The following is a 20626-nucleotide window of genomic DNA, read 5'->3' as shown; positions in this document are numbered from 1 at the left end:
GTAGTCTCAGGGTGGCCTCAAACTCATGGCAATCCTCCTACCTCTGCCTCCCAAGTGCTGGGATTAAAGGTGTGCACTAGCACACCCAGCTTTGTTTTTTTTTTTTTTTTTTGAGGTAGAGTCTCACTCTAGCCCAGGTTGATGTTGAATTCATTATGTAGTCTCATGCTGGCCTTGAGCTCATAATGATCCTCCTACTTTACTACCTAAGCGCTGGGAGTAAAGGCGTGCACCACCATGCCTGGCTAAATATGCATTTAAAAATGTTTTTTAATTTATTTACTTTTTTTTTTCAATTTTAATTTTTTATTTATTTATTTGAGAACCACAGACACAGAGAGAAAGACAGATAGAGGGGGAGAGAGAGAGAATGGGCGCGCCAGGGCTTCCAGCCTCTGCAAACGAACTCCAGACGCGTGCGCCCCCTTGTGCATCTGGCTAACGTGGGACCTGGGGAACCGAGCCTCGAACCAGGGTCCTTAGGCTTCACAGGCAAGCGCTTAACCGCTAAGCCATCTCTCCAGCCCTATTTACTTATTTGACATACAAACAGAGTAGGAGAGGGAAGGAGAGAGAATAGACATACCAGGTTCTCTTGCCACTACAAACAAATTCCAGATGCATATGGCATGGGTATTGGGGAAACAAACCTGGGCCAGCAGGCTGTGCAAACAAGTGCCTTTAACCACTGAGCCATCTCTTCAGCCCCCTAAAATATGTATTTAGAATATTATCTTTAGTTCTCAAAAGAGTTGCTAAAAGAATTGAGAATGCTAAAAAGTAGAATAGTAGTATAATCATAAAATAAAGTCTAAGCAGGAGATTGAGAACAACTTTCTTCATGGCCTTCAACTATAAAGGTCATTCCTTCAAACTATCTTCCTGGTATTAATTTAGCTGTCCATTAACCCAACTTGAAATACTGTCATCACCAGTTTTTTTTTTTAATATTTTTATTTTTTATTACTTGCTGACATAGATATACTTATATAAAATAAACATAACTTTGTGTATGTATATATTCATATATACTCTTAAAAGGTTAGTTCAGGAAGCAGATCTCTTTTATGTAATGTTATGTTCCAAAAGCCTAAAAATGTTTATAGAAAATAATTTGTTTTCAGACATTTATCATAAGCAAATAATTCTAAATATTGGGGGACAGCTATAGAAAAAATGCTATGTCATCACCAGTTTTATGTGCTCAGATTTACTTCAGTTTTGGTAAACCCAAAGGACATCTTTTCATCCTCATGCACAGTTGACTCACCATTTCTGTCAGCTATACCTTCCTGACACTATGTACTTAAGACTTGAGATCTCCCCAGCCGCCCTTGTTGGTACTTCATCTTCTGTCTGATTTCTGGGGTCTGGAGGTCTCTTACAGCTCTGAGTCGATCCTTATGATGCCACTTCCTGCCCTGCTATGCTCTCATCCACTGTCATAGCACTGCACGTCTTCACCATGCTGATGACACTGCGCTTCCACCTGAAGCCTAACCATCTCTGAGGCTGGAGCTACCACCATATCTCACCAGGTCGACTGACTGGCCTACCTGCCTCAACTCTTACCCTTTTAAGTCCCTCCCCCACAGCACTTTTTTCAAAGGTATCATGTTGGTTTATTCCCCTGTTCAGAATTCTTTTTTTTTTTTTTTTTTTTTTTTTGGTTTTTCGAGGTAGGGTCTCACTAGCCCAGGCTGACCTGGAATTCACTATGTAGTCTCAGGGTGGCCTCGAACTAACGGTGATCCTCCTACCTCTGCCTCCCAAGTGCTGGGATTAAAGGTGTGCGCCACCACGCCCGGCTCCCTGTTCAGAATTCTTTAGTGACCATGCTGAACTATGGGTAACAGTCCAGCTCCCTACAATGAATAGCCAATTAAGGCCTGTCAGAGCCCAAACTGACCCAAGATTCTTGTCTTATATTGCTACTCTTCCCTAGCTTCACATTGCAACCTATATTAGCTTATTTACAGTTTTGTTTTTTTTTTTCAAGGTAGGGTCTCACTCTAGCCCAGGCTGACCTGGAATTCACTATGTAGTCTCAGGATGGCCTCGACTCATAGCGATCCTCCTACCTAGTCTCCAAGTGTTGGAATTAAAGGCATGTACTACCATACTAGCTTCAGATGTTTTTTTTTTTTTTTTTTTTTTTAATAAACAGAGCTATGTTCTGTCTTAGAGTCTTTGTACATGTTGTTTAAGACACAGTATCTCTATTCTTTCTCTGGTTAACTCTTAGTCATGTATCAGCTCTCTGCTAAATATCCCTTTCACAAAGAGCAAATCTCCAGTTTTCTCTATCAATACCTACAAATATAAATTGAGATTTTAAAAATTCTCTTGAATTATATCTCTGCTATTTTCCCTCACTGTATAATTTTGCATTGGTTTGTTTGTTAAGTGATACATATTTTTCTTTCCCCTAGGTCCTTGAAGCAGCATTCCTATCTCTTCCTTCTCTAGTATTTCCTCAGGTAAACTTGTCTTGAACGGTATCAGTTCTCTATAACAGATTGATGAGTGACATGCTCTGTTTCTCCTTGTCCACTCAAACTCTTAACTGATAAAACAAGCAAAAAAAAAAAGTAATAGGAATTTTTTTTGAAACAAAGTCTTACTATATAGTTTGCCTCAAACTTGCTAAGTAACCAAGGCTAGCCTCATATTCTTAGTGACCTCATGCTTTGGCCTCTAGCCCACTGTTAACAGGACTGTTGTGCTTATTTTCAGATGGAGAAATCAGAACGCAAGGATGGGCTGGAAAGATGGCTCAGAGGTTAAGTGTGCTTCCTGTAAAAGCATGAAGGCCAAAGGGGGCTTGAGACCACCAGAGTTTGAATGTCCAGGTCCCATGTAAATAGCTGACCAGGGCCAAGAGCGTCTGTAACTCTTGTGCTACAGGGGAGCAGAGATGCAAGAATTTTTGGAGCACTTCAAGCTCTGGGATCAGTTAAGAGACTCTGGCTCAATAATAATACCAGGCAGGGGCTGGAGAGATGGCTTAGAGGTTAAGGCATTTGCCTGCTAAGCCTACAGACCCAGGTTCAATTACCTAATAGCCCTGTAAGCCAGGTACACATGGTGGCGCATGTTTCTAGAGTTTGTTTTCAGTGGCTAGAGGCCCTGGTGTGCCCATTCTCTCTCTCTCTGTATCAAATAAATAAATAAAAATTAAAAATTAAAAAAAAATAAAACCAGAGTTGGAGAGATGGCTTAGTGGTTAAGCACCTGCCTGTGAAGCCTAAGGACTCTGGTTCGAGGCTCAATTCTCCAGGACTCATGTAGCCAGATGCACAAGGGGGCATATGCATCTGGAGTTCATTTGCAGTGGCTAGAGGCCCTGGTGCACACGTTTAAAAAAAAATAATAAAAAAAAATAAAGCCAGGCAGAAGGGTGACAGAGGAGGACACTTTGACTTTCTACTCATAGGTGAGTGACCCCTTCAATCCCAAATGAGCATCTGAGATGCCATACCCCCCCACCACAACAAACAAAATACATAGGAGGAGATTAAGTAATATTTTAATTATCATATGTAAATAGGATTTGAACCCAGGCAATCTAACTCCAGAGTCTTTTTGGGTGGAGAGAATGAACTTCAGATATACAATGTGACTTATTTACTTATTTTTAAACATTTTAGTTATTTGCAAGGAGTGGGGAGGGAGGGAAGAAGAGAAGGGAAGAGAGAAATAATGGGTGCACGAGGGTCTCTTGCTGCTGCAAACAAACTCCAGATGCATACTCAATTTTGTGCATCTGGCTTTCTGTGGATACAAGGGAATAGAATCTGGGCTGGCAGGCTTTGCAAGCAAGTGCCTTTATCTACAGAGCCATTTCCCACACTCAGTGTGATTAATTAGTAATTGACATAAAAAGAATTTGAATGTTTTTTTTTTCCCTTGGGAGAGAAAGAGAATGTACATTATTACTCATGTAAGGAGAATACAATTTTCTACCATCAATTCATTCTTCCTCACTGTAGTTCTCTACTTAACATTGCTAAGGACAACAGCGTTGTAGCCTAGCATCATGTAAGCTCACTCTCTATATGGTATACAGTGCTTTATGTCATGATGATAATGCTACAATGGAGAAAATGACATGTGGATACTCTATGAGAAGAAGTAAAGCCATCAAAAAGATGAAAAATACAAACTATTAGAAAATATCTGTGGCCAAGTGTGTTTGAAGTACACAGGGGGGGATGAGATCTATGGTTGTCTTTTTGTAAGTCATAAGGTTTGCAAGCTGATGATACTCTAATTCACTCAGTATTACTTATGACCAATAATAATCTGCTAAAGAGGAACGTCTGTTAATTAACTTATGCCTTGTACTCTACTCTATTACCTAGTGTTATCATCTTACATGAAAGACAGGATAAATCCTAGGAAATGTGGTCGCTGGGATGCTCCAAGCTCTTTTGTTGGGTTGGTCACAGTTTCCATGAGTTGAAAGAACAGAAATAGAATGGGCAAACACAGTGATAGATATGAAGAAACAAAAACCCAAGTTCACACAGATACTTCCTATTCAAATTCAAGATCAAAGGGGTTTTTATTCAGTTGCTTTGATTTTACATCTGCATATCATGTTCCCATGCCAAGAACTCAGGTTCCCAAAGACAACAGTGAAAACAAAATACACTGTCATTCTGACCACATTCCTTTATGTTTTCTTCTTAAAAAACAACAATTTTTTTTTACTGTTTGTCCTATTGTTTTTCAAATGAACATACATACACACACACACACATACACACAAACACACACACGCACAATATGTGGTATTTGTGTCCCCTTCCTGCCTCCATCTTAATATGTTGAAACTCTGATTCTCAAAATATTTGGAGATGGGGCCTTTGGGAGGTTAAGTAGGTAGAAAGGTTCGGACTGTGCCTGACAGACACATTAGTGCCATAGGGCCAAGAGAGTTGGGCCTCATCCTCTCTGCTAGCACAGGTACTGACAAAAAGCTCCACGAGCACACTGAAAACTCAATTGGGCCAGTACCTAACCCTGGACTTCCATCCAGCCTCCAAACCTGCAAGAAATCAGCTTCTGCTTTTATGCCATTCAGTCTATGGTATTCTGTAATGACCATCTGGCTGACCAATGCAGGCTGAAAACATGACCTTACAGAGGGCCAATCACTAATTCAATCATTCTGGGGGCTGGCTAGCAAGCATTGTACTTTAAAGGGAACACTTACACTACTTATGACTCTAGGCAAAATGCAAATTTAGGATCTTAAAAAATACCAGAAGAGGCCAGTGTGGTGGTGCACGCCTTTAATACCAACACTTGGGAGGCTGAGGTAGCAAGACTGCCATGGGTTTGAGGCCAGCCTAAGACTACCTAGTGAATTCTGGGTCAGCCTGGGCTAGAGGCAGACCCTACCTCAAAAAACAAACAAAAAAAAAAAAAAAAGAAAAGAAAAGAAAATACCACAGGAGGAATTACAGGCAAGTCAAATTGTGTAAAAATGATCAAATGTACCAGCCTTATTGGTTGTTAAACAACATGCAGGGTAATTTCATTTCTGTGGCCACAGAACCTTACAGCTAGACAATATATATAATCATTGATTGTTACAATGTCATAAATATAATTTAAATTCAACTTTTTAAATAAGTACTTAACTTTGTTTATGATATTATGTCTCATGATTTTAAGGAAGGAAATAAAAGGCAATCAATTAGTGGGAGAAAGAAATACAAAGGATGTAAAACTCACAAAGTTTGTAGATGATAAAACTTAAAGGTGGTGCAAATATGGTAGAGTTCATTAAAATTCCCAAGGTAAAAACCCAGTACACATATATACATTAAGTACTGAAGGTTTAGTTCCTAAATATGAATGATATGAAAATAGCTGCTGTGCTGCATTAACACATAAATTATGAAAACCAATACAGTCCAATAATGGAATGAACTCTAGCAAATGTCAAAGCAAAAATTACTTTGCTTCTTTATCTCTCAAAGTAGATTAGTTCTTATTACTGAGATCTCCAAATTCTCATCATCATAGAAACTTGAATAATTTATGAATAAATTAGAGAGCAACTTAAGCCTTACCTTAGTGTTCACTGAACTTTTACATAATACCATGAAGTCTGAACTGATGTTTTTCATGGTCATCCTCTGCACTCACATGATGATCCTCAAATAAGGATTCTTCTCATAAGAATTTTTTAGAAATCTGTGAAATTGGCAGCCCTGCCCCCAAAGCTAGAACTGAATTCTCAAATACAATTTGTCTTAAGAAATTAAATCAATCAAGGAAAGGATTGAATTTCTACTCAAACAATGAGTAAGATTACTGGTTTTTTGGGTCTTATTTGGAGAAACTAAAATAAAGTGCCATTTATAAAACATTTGTAGCTTTGACAATAATCAACTGTAATAATAAGATACCAGCTCAAAAAATTCTTTTCATTTATGCTTCTTTTGTAATACTGCTTTTTAATAACCCTCATAATAGCTGAATTAAAGGACCCCAAAAGAAATCATTCATCCCACATAAAACAAACATTGCCTTTTCTTCTTAGCTTTGTTTTACAAGCTCCATCATTTCCAGATGATGCTGGAGGGGACTATGGTTTCAAGAATTAGATCCTTAAACAGACAGCTGCTTTCTATTTGCCATGTAAATCAAGGATGAATCAAAGAAAATCCAAACAGTATACTTCTTTTCTTCCTATTAGGAACTACAAACTCAAGCAGAAAGGGAAAAAGAGAAGACAATCAAGATGCAGGCAAACAAAAAATTTAAAATAAGGATTTTTTTTTTTTTAAAACAAATACAAGAACACTTGGAGACATCTCTGGAAAAGGTGTTTTTATATCAGTTTTGCATAGTAGTAGTAGGAAAGAATTTTTCTTTTATGTTTTTTTCTTTTCTTTATTTTTTAAAATATATTTTATTAATTTATTTGAGAGAGAGAGAGAGAGAGAGAGAGAGAGAGAGAAAGAGACAGAAAATGGGCATGCCAGGGCCTCTAGCCACTGCAAATGAACTCTAGTCACATGCACCCCTTGTGATTTGGCTTATATGGGTCCTGGGGAATTGAACCAGGCTCCTTTGGCTTTGCAGGCAAATGCCTTAGCCACTTCTTTTTTATTTTTTTAAAATATGGAATGCTTCACGAATTTGCATGTAAACCTTGTGCAGAGTCCATGTTAATCTTCTCTGTATATGTGCTGCCAAAGTGAACACTTTTTTCTTTTTTTTGAGGTAAGGTTTCTTCTGGCCCAAGCTGACCTAGAATTCACTATTCAGTCTCAGGGTGGCCTCAAACTCATAGCAATCCTCCTACCCCTGCTTCCCAAGTACAGGGATTAAAGGCATATGCCACCATGCCTGGTTCAAGAACTTTTTCTTAAATATTTTATTTTTATTTATTTGAGAGAGAGAGAGAGAGAGAGAGAGAGAGAGAGAGAGAGAGAGAGAGAGAGAGAGAGAAGAAACAGAGGGAGAGAGTGAGTGAGAGAATCAGTGTACCAGGGCCTCCAGCCACTGCAAACGAACTCCAGACACGTGTGCCACCTTGTGCATCTGGATTATGTGGGTCCTGGGAAGCTGAACCTGGGGTCCTTTGGCATTGCAGACAAGCTCCTTAACTGCTAAGCTATCTCTCTAGCCTGGAAAGAATTTTGTTCATTAGATTGGAAGGAAGGAAAAAAAGATGGATCAACCTTTTTTATTTTTTTAAAACAAATCTACCATACATTACTATTGAATTTAATAGGTACAGGCTGTGTTTTTCTGTTTTCTTTAAGTGTCAGTTAGAAAATTCATCAATCACTACAGATCTCACTGTTGACATTCCCTACTTCTTAAGAAGCCAGAGAACAAGAAAGTTATTTCTGGGTTTTGAGTAACTTTTAAAAGTCTTTAGGGCGGGCTGGAGACATGGCTTAACAGTTAAGGCACTTGCCTGTGAAGCCTAAGGACTCATGTTTGACTCTCCAGGTCCCACATAAGCCAGATGCACAAGGTGATGCAAGTGGTTGTACATGTGCTCAAGGTGGAGCATGTGTCTGGAATTCGACTGCTGTAGCTGGAGGCCCTGGCGTGCCAATTTTCTCCCCCTCTCTCTCAAAAAATATTACCAAAAAAGTTCTTACGGAGAATATTATACAATATTCCTTAAGAAGAGTGGGTACACACACCCACAGTGTATGTAAGGTAAAAGAATGTTATGCAAAAAAGGTGATACTTCCATCTGTGATTCCATGGAAATTAACCAGAGCATCCTGAAAGACTGAAAGCAACGAGAAAAAAAGAAGTCCAGTATGAGAGGACTGAACACAACAACCCCCAGTGGACAACTTGTTCGGATCATAATACAAAGAAAAAACAGCAGCCATGAGCCCAGATTGACATAACTAAATACTATTTGTTTTTGAGGTACGGTCTCACTCTAGCCCAGGCTGACCTGGAATTCACTATGTAGCCTCAGGCTGGCCTCAAACCCACGGTGATCCTCCTACCTCTGCCTCCCAAGTGCTAGGATTAAACACATGTGCAACCATGCCCAGCTAAATACTAATCTCATAAATTAGTACAGTGGGAAGATGTGATCATTCTTCCTTGCTAATCAATGTAGAAATACTGAGAAAAATAGAAAACCAGCAGCATATCAGTGATATGTGTTACAGGTAATACTTATTAATAATTTATAAACCTGGGGAAATGTTTAAACACAAACAAGATATGGCATAGTTTAAATATCTTCCCTCAATTACAAAGGGAAAAATAGTAAGGGTACAATGACAAACTTTGGTAGACATTACCTTAGCAAAGTGATTAAGGTAAGCATCAACAGAAATACTGATGTGGTACACTCCCTAACATTCTATGTGAAGAATGCTCACTTCCAGAGTACCTTACCCAAGAAGGAACATCAATCATGAGAAAAGCCAGACAAACCCAAACTGAGGGACATGCTGAAAATAACTCTCTGGTAGTTTTAGCATCACCAGGACATGGATTATAAGAAATACCAAGGAGACATGACAAGACAATTTAATGTAGAATCCAAAAAAGAATGAGAGAATTAATATTCAACTTGGTAAGGTCCTCTGGGCATGGTGGTGCAGGCCTTTAATCCCAGCACGTGGGAGGCTAAGGTAGGAGGATCACTGTGAGTTCAAGGCCAGCCTGGGGCTATAGAGTAAGTACCAGGTCAGCCTGGGCTACAGTGAGCTCCTATCTCAATAAAACAAAACAAAAAATTGGTAAGGTCCAAATAACGTTTGTATTTCAGTCAACAGTTTGCATCAACATTTATTTCTCAGTATTGATAAATGCTATGTACTTATGTAAACTATTACAAGAAAAAACTGTTTGAAGTTTAAAATGTTTTAAACAATGCTGTAAATTAAACTAGTGGAAAGAAGGGCAGCAAGGAGAGACAGAGGGGAGGAAGAAAAGAAGGACAGATCAAGAGAAACTAAGTTATGTGTACACTTGACAAAAAGCTCAAGATCTATACCAATAAGAATAAAAAGTAAAAGGTAAGTGTGTGTGTTCATGTTGTGAAACAAGGCTGCACATATCATAGCATACATGTGGAAATGAGAGGGGAACTTTGGTATTGGCCCTTGTTTGAGGCAGGGTCTCTCATGATTCACTGCTGGGTTTACCAGGCTGGCCAGCCTGCAAGCTGAACAGGACTGATTCTCTCATCTCTGTCTCTCGTCTCATTGTAGTGTGCTGGCATTACAGATGCCTGCTACAGCATCCAGCTTGATAGGGCTTCTGGGGATCCAAACTCAAATATTCATACTTGCATGGCAAGCACTTTATTCACCCCCTTGCTCCATTTTAATTTAAAGGTGTATTTTCCAGCATACATGTGAGTAGCCTGATATATTATAAAGTTTTGAAACCGATTTCTGTAATGTAGAGATGTTTCATATGAATCTATATATACTTTAAAAAGCTGTAGACTATTGCACTGGATGAACTTTTATTTCATTTAACTAGTGCTTTATTGATGGCTATTTTGTGTGTTTTCATTTACTTACTCTTTATTTTTATTTTTTGTTTATTTATCTGAGAGAGACAGACAGAGAAAGAGAGAGAATGGGCATCCCAGGGTTTCTAGGCATTGCAAACAAACTCCAGATGCACACGCCACCTTGTGCATCTGGCTTAAGTGGGTCCTGGAGAGTTGAACCTGGCTCCTCAGGCTTCTCAGCCAAGTGCCTTAACCATTAAGCCATCTCTCCAACCCTCGTTTTAGGTTTGTTTTTTTTTTTTTTTAATGGGATAGAAAAGGGGAAGGGAGAAAGAGAGAGAGAGAGAGAGAGAGAGAGAGAGAGAGAGAGAGAGGGAGAGAGAGAGGGAGAGAGCGAGAGAGACAGTTTATGGATATGCCAGGGCCTCTTGCTTCTGCAAATGAAATCCAGACATATGTGCCACTTTGTACATCTGACTTTACAAGGGAATTAAACCAGGGATGGCAGGCTTAGCAAGCAAGCATCTTTGACCACCAAATCATCTCCCCAGTCCCATTTATTTGCTCTTAACACTGACAAATACACCTTTGTGTAACTGCATATTGAATTGACTAATAGTTTCTAAAGTCAAACCATTGTTCAAGAAACATATTTTACCTCTTTGAAAGTCTTAGTTTCTTTTCAAGGTATAAAATTTATTTTACTGCCTTCATCTTTGTGCCATAAGTGTAGCCAAGTTAATATTTACCTGTTATTCCATCTAACAAATAGTTTTTTTTCCAGTTCTACAAATGCTGCTTGTGAAAATGGCTTCATCAGGTATTAGTCACATACCAATTTAAAGTATATGATTCAGTGGCTGATAGTGCACTCACTGAGCTGTGGAGCCACCATGTATCCAGCTTACGAGTACTGGGGAATCGAACCTGGGTCCTTAGGCTTTGCAAGCAAGCACCTTACCTGGTAAGCCATCTCTCAAGTCCATGGCTTCTTTTCTTTACCATGTTTTCTAGGCTCATCCATGTTGAAGAACACATTATCTCATTCATTTTCACTGGTGAATATTACTACATTTATTTATTTATCCATTTATTAGCTGGTAGACATTGGGTTGCTTTCATGGTGGTTTTAAATAATGGTTCTCTAAACATTCCAATTTTAGGTTGATATATATTTTGAATTGTATTTAAATATATAAATATAATTGCTGGTTATGTGGTAGTTTTATTTTTACTATGCTAAAGTAATTCAAAAGCAGAAATTGTAGTAATGTTCTAATTTATGTCACTATTATTAGGGTAAATTCATGTAAAGCCAGGAACCATAAGCAAATGTTTGAAAAGTGAAAACAACTCAAAAATGAACTGCTTTAAAAAAAATTTCTGTTTATTTTTATTTATTTATTGAGAGTGACAAACAGGGAAAGACAGAGAGGGGGGAGTCAGAGAGAATTGGCACGCTAGGGCCTCCAGCCATTGCAAATGAACTCCACATGCATGTGTCACTGTGTGTATCTGGCTTACGTGGGTACTGGGGAATTTAGCTTCAAACAGGGGACCTTAGACTTCACAAGCGAGTGCTTAACCACCCCTGAACTGTGTTTTTTTTTGGGGGGGGTGAGGGTAGGGTTTGAGGTAGGGTTTCACTCTAGCTCAGTCTGACCTGGAATTTGCTATGTAGTCTCAGGGTTGCCTTAAACACACGATGATCCTCCTACCTCTGCCTCCCAAGTGCTGGGATTAAAGGTGAGTACCACCATGCCTGGCCCTGAACTGTTTTAATAATGACAAATGTTATAATTTCAAACTTTTTGGATATGCTAGTACATCCAATATAATTGTTCCCATGTTATGTGAATGTTAAGTTCTCTATCCAACCTTGAGTTAAAAAGTAAACATGAACAAGAAATGCTAAAAATAGAATGATGTAAAATGAATGGAGGGAAGCTTTAAAAACAAAGATGGCTGAGTTTAAGTTTTCTTGTCATATGGAATAAGGTCAGACTATTCCCCCCTTAATCCACTTCTGAAAGAAGATGTAAGTTATACATTGATATAAAAGCTTATTTATTACCATAAGGTAAAAAGAAGGGAAATGGTGGTGATGACCACTGAGGAGAATCAAAATTCACAGAAGTGTTAAGAAGAAGTGACAGTGGTGTGTTCAGAACTGAGACATCTTCTCTATCACACCATCTAAGGCTCAGAGATTATTGAGGAACAGGTGCAGAAAGACTGTAAGAGCCAAAGGAAGGGGTGGAATGCTCAAAATACTGTCTGCTAGACAAAGTGGTTGTGGTATTCATGGCCTTACAATGGCTGACGCTACCCACACAACACCTATGTAACATGAGGGAAAAATAGTAACATCAAAATAGAAGAGAGACTAGTTAAAAAGAAGAGATTCAGTGGAGGGGGGATTTGGGCAGGAGAAACAGGAAGGTAGTGGGAGGGGACTATGATCAGGATATATTGTCTACATGTATGGAAGCTGCCAATAAAAAAAATTTAAGAAGGGCTAGAAAGATTACTTAGAGTTTAAGGTGCTTGCCTGCTAAGCCCAAGAACTCAAGTTCGAATCTCCAGGTTCCACGTAAGCCAGACCCACTAGTGGCACAAGTGTCTGGAGCTCAATTGCAGGAGCTGAGGCCCTGGTGTGCCAATTATCTCTCTCCCCCTCTGTTTCTCTATCTCTTAAAAAAAAGGTGAGACAGGCTGGCATGGTGGTTCATACCTATAATCCTAGCATTGGGGAGGCTAAGGTAGGAGGACTACCATTATTTGAGGTAAGGTTGAGTAACACACTAAGTTCCAAGTCAAACTGGGCAAGAGTGAGACTCTGCCTCCAAAACCAAAGTGGGAAGGGACGATGATACAAATGATTTATTTATATGGAACTGTATTGATAAAAAATCGTGATTTCATAAAAATTCAAATATATGGCTTTTATTCTTTAGTAAGCCAAAATATATAATAGCCAACTGTTAAATGAAATAAAAATGTTGGACAATGTTCTATTTGTTTTGAACTAAAAGTTAAAGATACTGCATTCATTCTGAAAAACTTGTATGTCAATATGACATATAGAACATGTAAGAGATTCAATACAGAGATCACCTGTGTTTGCTGGACACCAGAAACTTGTCTTTCATTAAAAAATGAAAGCAACCATCAATCCTCAAGGTCAAGCAATCCTCATTTCACATCACACAGATATGAGCAAGGCCCAATACTTTCAACTCAAGACATTTCCAGGGAATATAGTGTCCTGAGTTGGGAACTATCCTCATCAATAATTGGTTAATATCCAGCCTTTTTTTTTTTTTTTCTTTCGAAGTAGGGTCTCACTGAAGCCCAGACTGACCTGGAATTCACTATGTAGTCTCAAGGTGGCCTCAAACTCACAGTGATCCTCCTACCTCTGACTCCCAAGTGCTGGGCTTAAAGGCGTGTGCCACCATGCCCGGCTTCCAGCCTATTTTTTCAGTCTAGGGTATGATTTCTGTACTTTTAAACTGCATTTAATTCTTAGAAATAATTATAGCATATAAGACAGTATATACTGGGTTGTATGAATGTGCATGTATGTGTATAGCCATATATATTTTGATGGTTCTCAAACAGTGATTTCAAGATATTTTTCTAATTCTAAAATTCATTGATAATCTAAAGGTTTGTTTTCATATGGATTACATGTGTTGGTATTTACCATATTAGAAATTAAAATTAAGGGTTGCCATGATGGCTCAGTAGTTAGATGTACTTCTCCAAGAAGCATGAGGGAGCCTGAGACCTCCTGAGGACTAAACTCTAAAACCCATGTTGAACACCTGAGCATGGTCATATGTGCCTGGAACCCCAATCTTGTAGTGGACCAAAGACCTGAAAATCACCAGAGTACATGGGGGAAAAAAAGGGCAAGTGATCAGCAAGAAGATTTTAGCTCAAATAATAACAGGTGGAAGAGTGATGGAGAAGAACAAAATGTTTTGCTCCAGCCACTGCATACAAAAGCAAAGCAAACAGAAATTAAAATGAAAACTTAAGACATATGAATGGAGCACACATTTTGTCAGCCTGTGGACAAATTCATGTTCAGTCATGAAAGGAAAAGTAAAAAGATTTAGAGAACTACTGGGATATGTATCTATGAGCTGGTAGCAGACACTAGCTCAGCAAGTCAAAGACATAACTGACTGCTGCCCCTATAATGCATGACCCACAATCCCCATGGGGTTGACCTGTATCCCCAGTGAGGAAGGCCTCTGAAGAAAAGGGGTAGGGAGGAGGGAAAGAATGGTGTCAGCATGTGATATTTACATATAAAATATGTAATATCTAATAATAAAAAATGAAAAACAAAAAATACATTTTCAGTAAAATAATAGGATCAAATTATTATGTGTACATTTTTATTTATTTCTTCTGATAAAAATATTGAAAAATGAAATTTGTAATTTCAAGATAAAGAAAATAAGAGGTTGACAATAGCTCAACACTGAAGGAGATTCCTACCACACTCTCTATGGCTCAGGGAGAACTGTGGAAGAGGGGGCATAAAAAATTTAAGAGCTACAGAGCTGGAAGGCATACTATGTGGAGCATTATCTCCCCCCAACCTAAACTGACTGGTAATCAGGACCCCACAGTGATTAAATACCCTCTCTGAAGACGACCTTCAGAGGAACAGCAGTGTGTGAGGGGTCAAGAGAAGATAACCTAATAGTAATAGAAAAAATTACACACACAAACACACACACACACACACACACCATGGGAAGATGCACCCCTAAAATAATACTACAAATCTCATTTAATACTGAAAAACAAAGATAAACCGCTATACTTCTGTTCTGATTTGTCTTCCTGTGGTTCTTAACTCTTTGTGGCTTGTGCTCTGCATTTGCTCTATGGAGTTTGACCAAAGTCAGTCTTTGGGCAAGATCTAAAAGCTCCCTGAGGAGCAAAAGCAACACATTTTCTACTTAGAACTAAGATTAGATTTTCTCATGTCAACAAGTTGCTAAGACAATTATTAGAACTAAAAAATCTTCCTATCTGACACTGTGACAATATTAGTAATTTGAAAACACAGTTAACTTGAAAACAAACTTATTTGCTACCAGTTTCCATATTGAGGCTCTGTTACATATGACCACAGATGTTTGGAAGGTACTTTCGTAATTTAAAAAGCTGTTAAGGGCTGGGGAGATGGCTCAAAGCCTGCCAGCCTGGGCTTGATCCTCCAGTACTCATGTAAAGCCAGGCACACAATGTAGTGTATGCATTTGGAGTTCATTTATTAAACATTTTATTTGAGAGAGAGAAGAAGAAGAAAGAGGAGGAGGAGGAGGAGGAAGGAAGGAAGGAAGGGGCAGAGAAGGAATGGGCACATCAGGACCTCAAGCCATGCAAATGAACTCCAGGTGCATGAGCTACCTTGTGCATCTGGCTAACATGGGTCTTGGGCAGTTGAACCTGGGTACTTTGGCTTTGCAGACAAATGCCTTAACTGCTAAGCCATCTCTCCAGCCCCAGAGTTCATTTTTAGTGGCAACAGGCCCTAGCACACCTATATTCAATTTCTCTCCCTCCCTCAAATAAATAACATATTTAAATAAATAAATATGTTTTTCAAGAAGCTACTGAAAAATTCTCTTTAATAATTCTGTCCTTCCAGTCATTGAGTTAAATTTTATAAGGACACAAAGACCACGTGAGTTCTCTAAGCTTTACCTCCTGACCCCTCTGCTGCTCTCAGAGCAATCTCTGTAGCAGGCACTTTTATCTTCACACAAGACTGCAGAACAATTTTTATATTATTTCCCCCTGAGCAGCCAGGACAGTCTCCTTATTATCTTGGAGAATTTCCCATGAGGTGTTCAAACACTGTTGCACTAAAGTACTAATATTTTTTGTAGCTCACAATTTTGCCTTCTACGTTGTTATTCAACTGCCTTGTGAATTATACAGTGTAATGAGTATAAACATTTTCTTAAGAAACTTGGAATCCTCTAGGTAGACCTAGAGTACTGTGTATACTATAGTGAGAAGACAAACATATCGTTAGTTTTAAGTACTTCTTCAAACTCTTTCTAATATGGTTTCTTCATTCCTGCAGTAGAAAGTACATGTCTGGGATCCCACTGCTGCTCTAAGTCCCTTTCCTTTCCATCTTTAGAAACAAGTTCTAGCCTAAGCATCTGTTCAGAACCCAGAACTGTATGTAGCTATTGGCAAGGATACATAATAGGATAAAATTCTGAGGAACCAAAGGAAAAAAAAGGAGAAGAAAATTTATCTTCATGGCTAATGGTCAGGCTGGAGAGATGGCATAGTACCAATGTAATGCCAGATGCACAAGGTGACACATGCATCTGGAGTTTGCTTACACTGTCTAGAGGCCCTGGTGCACCCATTATCTCTCTAACCACCTCTTTCTCTCTCACAAATAAATAAATAAATATATTTTTTAAAGCAAATGACAAGAGAATAGTTTCAAGTGTGCAAGTCACTGATGTCATGCTTGAGCAATGGAAATGGCCCACAGAGTGCGGAGGTGCTGTGACGGAGCAGCACCTCGCAGTGCTGATAGGTAAAGTTACCACCCCTTTCTTCAGTCACCTTTCAGATGGATCCCTGCAGAAGGGGTGACTCAGTTTCAGGTACTCCTGCTGAATCTGTGTGAACCAACCTCTTCAATGAGCTTTGAGCAAAGGTGGCTAAGCCACTGGAAAACGTGATTGCAAAGTTTCACATGTGCAATGATAAGAGTCGGAATTGTGGTGACAGAATCTAAACAGAATTTCCCGGTGGTTTTAGGAAGCAAATTTTTTTAAAAAATATTTTTTGTTCATTATTTATTTATTTGAGAGTGACAGACACAGGGAGAAGGACAAATAGAGGGAGAGAGAGAGAATGGGCGCGCCAGGGCCTCCAGCCACTGCAAACGAACTCCAGACGCGTGTGCCCCCTTGTGCACCTGGCTAACGTGGGACCTGGGGAACCGAGCCTCGAACCGGGGTCCTTAGGCTTCACAGGCAAGTGCTTAACCGCTAAGCCATCTCTCCAGCCCAGGAAGCAAAATTTTTTAAAAAACCATCAAATACTGACTTAAAAAAACTATGAAGTTCGGGGGCTGGAGAGATGGGTCAATAGTTAAGATTCCTGCCTACAAAGCCTAATGACCCTGGTTGGATCCCCCAGTACCCAGGTCAAGCCACATGCACAGTGACACATATATCTTGAGTTCATCTGCAGTGGCTGGAGGCCCTGGAGTGCGCCTTCTCTCTTTGCTTCTGTCTTCTATCTCTCTCTGCTTGCACATAAATAAAACTAATAAAAAACTGTGAAGTTCAACAGAATTCAAATATTTATTATAAATATACCTCAATTATTACATAATTAACCTCAACAATGGGCAAATACTATTTAAATGTGACAACTCCTCTAAGAAATATAAATTTTATACATTTCTGATTAATGGAAAATGCTGCTATGGAAATTTCAGGACTATATATATTCAGCACACTTTTGTAAAATAAATGACATAGGATTACTGAGTGAATCAAATAAGAATTGTATTAAAATAACAGAGCACAGATAGATGTGCAGATTCCTCACTGTTGCCTTGTCCTTACCTAAGGTCTATGAGGAGCTATCAAAAGGAGATGTTTTGCTTATTACAAATCAATGCAAGTGGAGAATTAAGTGAGTTGTTGATCTAATTTTTTGTTTTTTTTTAAGTTTGAAATAATTCCACTTGTAGGAAAATCTTAAAAGGTATTTTCTGAAGTCATAAACATTATCTAAATGGGATAACACATTATATCTTAACAAAGTGCGTGCACAGATAAATAATACAGAAAAACAGCACTAGTCCAGTTGTGGCTGCACAAAACGATCTGTGTTTCTCAGCAGCTGATGTCCGGTCTGGGTGCTGTTCCCACAGTCTCATAGTAGTACAGCCCTCAGAATGCAACAAACCACAGCAGAGAAGCAGAACAGCTCTTCAGCTATCTGGTATGCACTGCCACTTCAAACACAGAACTGAAAAAGTTTCTACAATTTTTTGAATATCAACTGACAAAGTTGTCACCTGGCAGTTTCTGGAGGCCCTCTTTAGAACTTAACGAACTTCTGTGGTTTATGATTACTTTTAGCATCTTCACATAAGCCACGTGCAAAACCCTGAAAACAGGCAGGGCAGTGGCACTGCTCTAAGGGGTCTGATAATGAACGCATTCTCCTTCCTGTTCCTGTCTGAGGCTCACTCCATCCGCTTTACTATATTCTACCAGCAACCTCTACAGGCAGTTGGTAATAAGCCCTTCTTCTTTTAAGGGGGTGGACAAAGGCAATGCTACTGCTGTTCTCTTCTGACCATGGCTGCTAAATCTAGAATTCCTTACACTGTCTTTTCTAAGAAAACAGAACTGGGACTTTAGATTGGTGATAAGGAGAAGTGTTGGGGTGGCTCTGAAGTCCAAATGAGCAAACAGATGCCTGACCACTACTAAACAGAGCAGAATAAGCAGCAGCAAAATAGAACTGAGATACTAAAAAACAAACAAACAAACAAACAAAACAACAACAACAATCTATACTTAATCTTAGTCAAAGGTCGAGAGGTAAAGAGCATAAAAACTAAATGGTCGTTAATCACAGGACATCCCAAACCCAGCGCTTTGTAATTTCAAGTTCTAGTTCTCTGTGAAATCCAGGGGTATTCTATACCCTTGTTCTTACATCAGAGAGAAACCTTTGCATACTTTATAAAATCCTTCATTTTGTGTCTGTGTGGTTAGTATGAGTGAATTTCTTGACTCAATTACTGGAATTCCTAATTATTAACAACAGTGGGTTAGGTTGCTTTTCTCCAAGCAAGTTTTCCTTTGAGGTTATACTTCATTCTTTTACTTGTTGTTACTTAGATGTTTCTAAGAGCAGAGCCAGATTTGAAGAAGGGAAAAGCATTATTACTTACACATTTAACAAGAGAAGGGGTCAAAAAGGTAAGGTGAATACTTACATAATCGGGTACAGGAGTGTCACTGGAATTCAGAGAACCTCTCAGGGACAGGGTGGCTTGTTCCAGAACTTTGTTGTGTTTTTTAGACAGCAAAGAAAACAAACTAGAAGAAAACACACACAAAAAGGAAAACCCAATTACATTAAGAAAACTAAGTGTCTCCTGAGAGCTGACATGAACCCACTACCTTAGCTAAATAATTATTATCATTCTTTTTTCTCTTTGAGATAGGGTTTTGCTCTAGCCCAGAATGATCTGGACTTCACTATGTAAATCTCATGCTGGCCTTGCACTCACAACAATCCTCTTACCTCTGCCTCTCTAGTGCTGGGATTAAAGGCATGTGCCACTATGCCTAGCTCAAATTTTTTTTTTGGTTTTTCAAGGTAAGGTTTCACTCTAGTCCAGGCTGACCTGGAATTCATTATGTAGTCTCAGGGTGGCCTTGAACTCATGTTGATCCTCCTACCTCTGCCTCCCAAGTGCTGGGATTAAAGGCGTGTGCCACCAAGCTCAGCTTGGTTAGATTTTTTTTTAATGAGAGAGAGAGAGAATTGGTGCACTGGGGCCTTAGCCATTGCAATGAACTCCAGATGCATATGCCACCTCGTGCACATGTTGTCACCTTGTGCATCTGACTTACGTGGGTTCTGGAGAACTGAACCTAGGTCCTTAAGATTTGCAGGCAAGTGCCTTAAGTGCTAAGTCATCTCTCTAGCCCTCAAATTCTTTATTTTTAGGATTTTGGCAATTGAATCTAGGGCCTCATATATATATGAGGCAAGTGCTCTACCACTGAGATATATTCCCAGATTTCTTTTTTTAATTAATTGGTCCCTGACTAACTCTCCTACTGCAATAAAGAAAACTAGAATAAATATATGAAACAACTGCTGCCAGATCTTGAAATATAGGATATTATCCCCCAAAGAAGAGAAATATTCACAAACCCTATAATGGCAATTTGCTGTTGAAGAAATACTCTAGACTATGGGTCAGAAAAGGAGAGCTTAAATAGTATAGTGCAGTACTGGACTGAGAAGACGGATGTGAGACTGGGGCATGCAGCAGGTACAGCTAGAATTTATAGGGAAGAATGTTAGGAAATAATTGCAAGAGAAGAGATACAGGAATCCAAGTGTCTTCTTGAGTGTTTGGAAATTACTAAGCTATACCAGTGAGGACAAGACCCAGTCAATCATGGTAGCGAACTGCTTAAGAGATATGCACGGAACAGATTCAGGAAGTCACAGCAAACTGAACACAACCGGTGATATAACTAGCCACTGGATAAAATTCACTCATTAGGGGCATGTAGTTCAATGGTCCACACTTTAGGAACAGGGATATATTCCAGAGTATGTATTACTTGGATCTAAGAGGAACCTTAAACAAAGCTAAATGAAAAACTTCAAACAATAAGGGTGACTTATATTAAATGCAAATGAACTAAACACTCCAGTTAAAGAGAGATTTTTCAGACTGGATTAAAAAAAAAATCAAAACCAAACCATGTGCACTTTAAAAGAAATAACTCTATAAATCTAAAGACACAGGTTAGTTAATAGTAAAAGACTTATCATACAAACACTAGTCATAAGAAATCTGGAAGAACCATG

At 39.0% G+C, this 20626-nt stretch overlaps 1 protein-coding gene and 1 pseudogene across 3 annotated transcripts in view; both read right to left on the bottom strand.

Moving 5' to 3' along the window:
• Nucleotides 1-20626, bottom strand: part of Dym (dymeclin) — a 522785-nt gene that overhangs the window by 174726 nt on the left and 327433 nt on the right. For all 3 annotated transcript variants that reach the window (XM_045142835.1, XM_045142833.1, XM_045142834.1), the window contains one exon: nt 19008-19110. In XM_045142835.1, coding sequence (XP_044998770.1) covers nt 19008-19110 — 103 coding nt within the window. The remainder of the gene's footprint in view (nt 1-19007; nt 19111-20626) is intronic.
• LOC123459082 lies at nt 7138-7227 on the bottom strand (annotated as a pseudogene).

The sequence above is a fragment of the Jaculus jaculus genome, chromosome 2, assembly GCF_020740685.1.
Source record: "Jaculus jaculus isolate mJacJac1 chromosome 2, mJacJac1.mat.Y.cur, whole genome shotgun sequence".
Taxonomy (NCBI): domain Eukaryota; kingdom Metazoa; phylum Chordata; class Mammalia; order Rodentia; family Dipodidae; genus Jaculus; species Jaculus jaculus.
The sequence above is the reverse complement of the archived record's forward strand: the minus strand, read 5'-3'. Positions and strand labels throughout refer to the sequence as shown.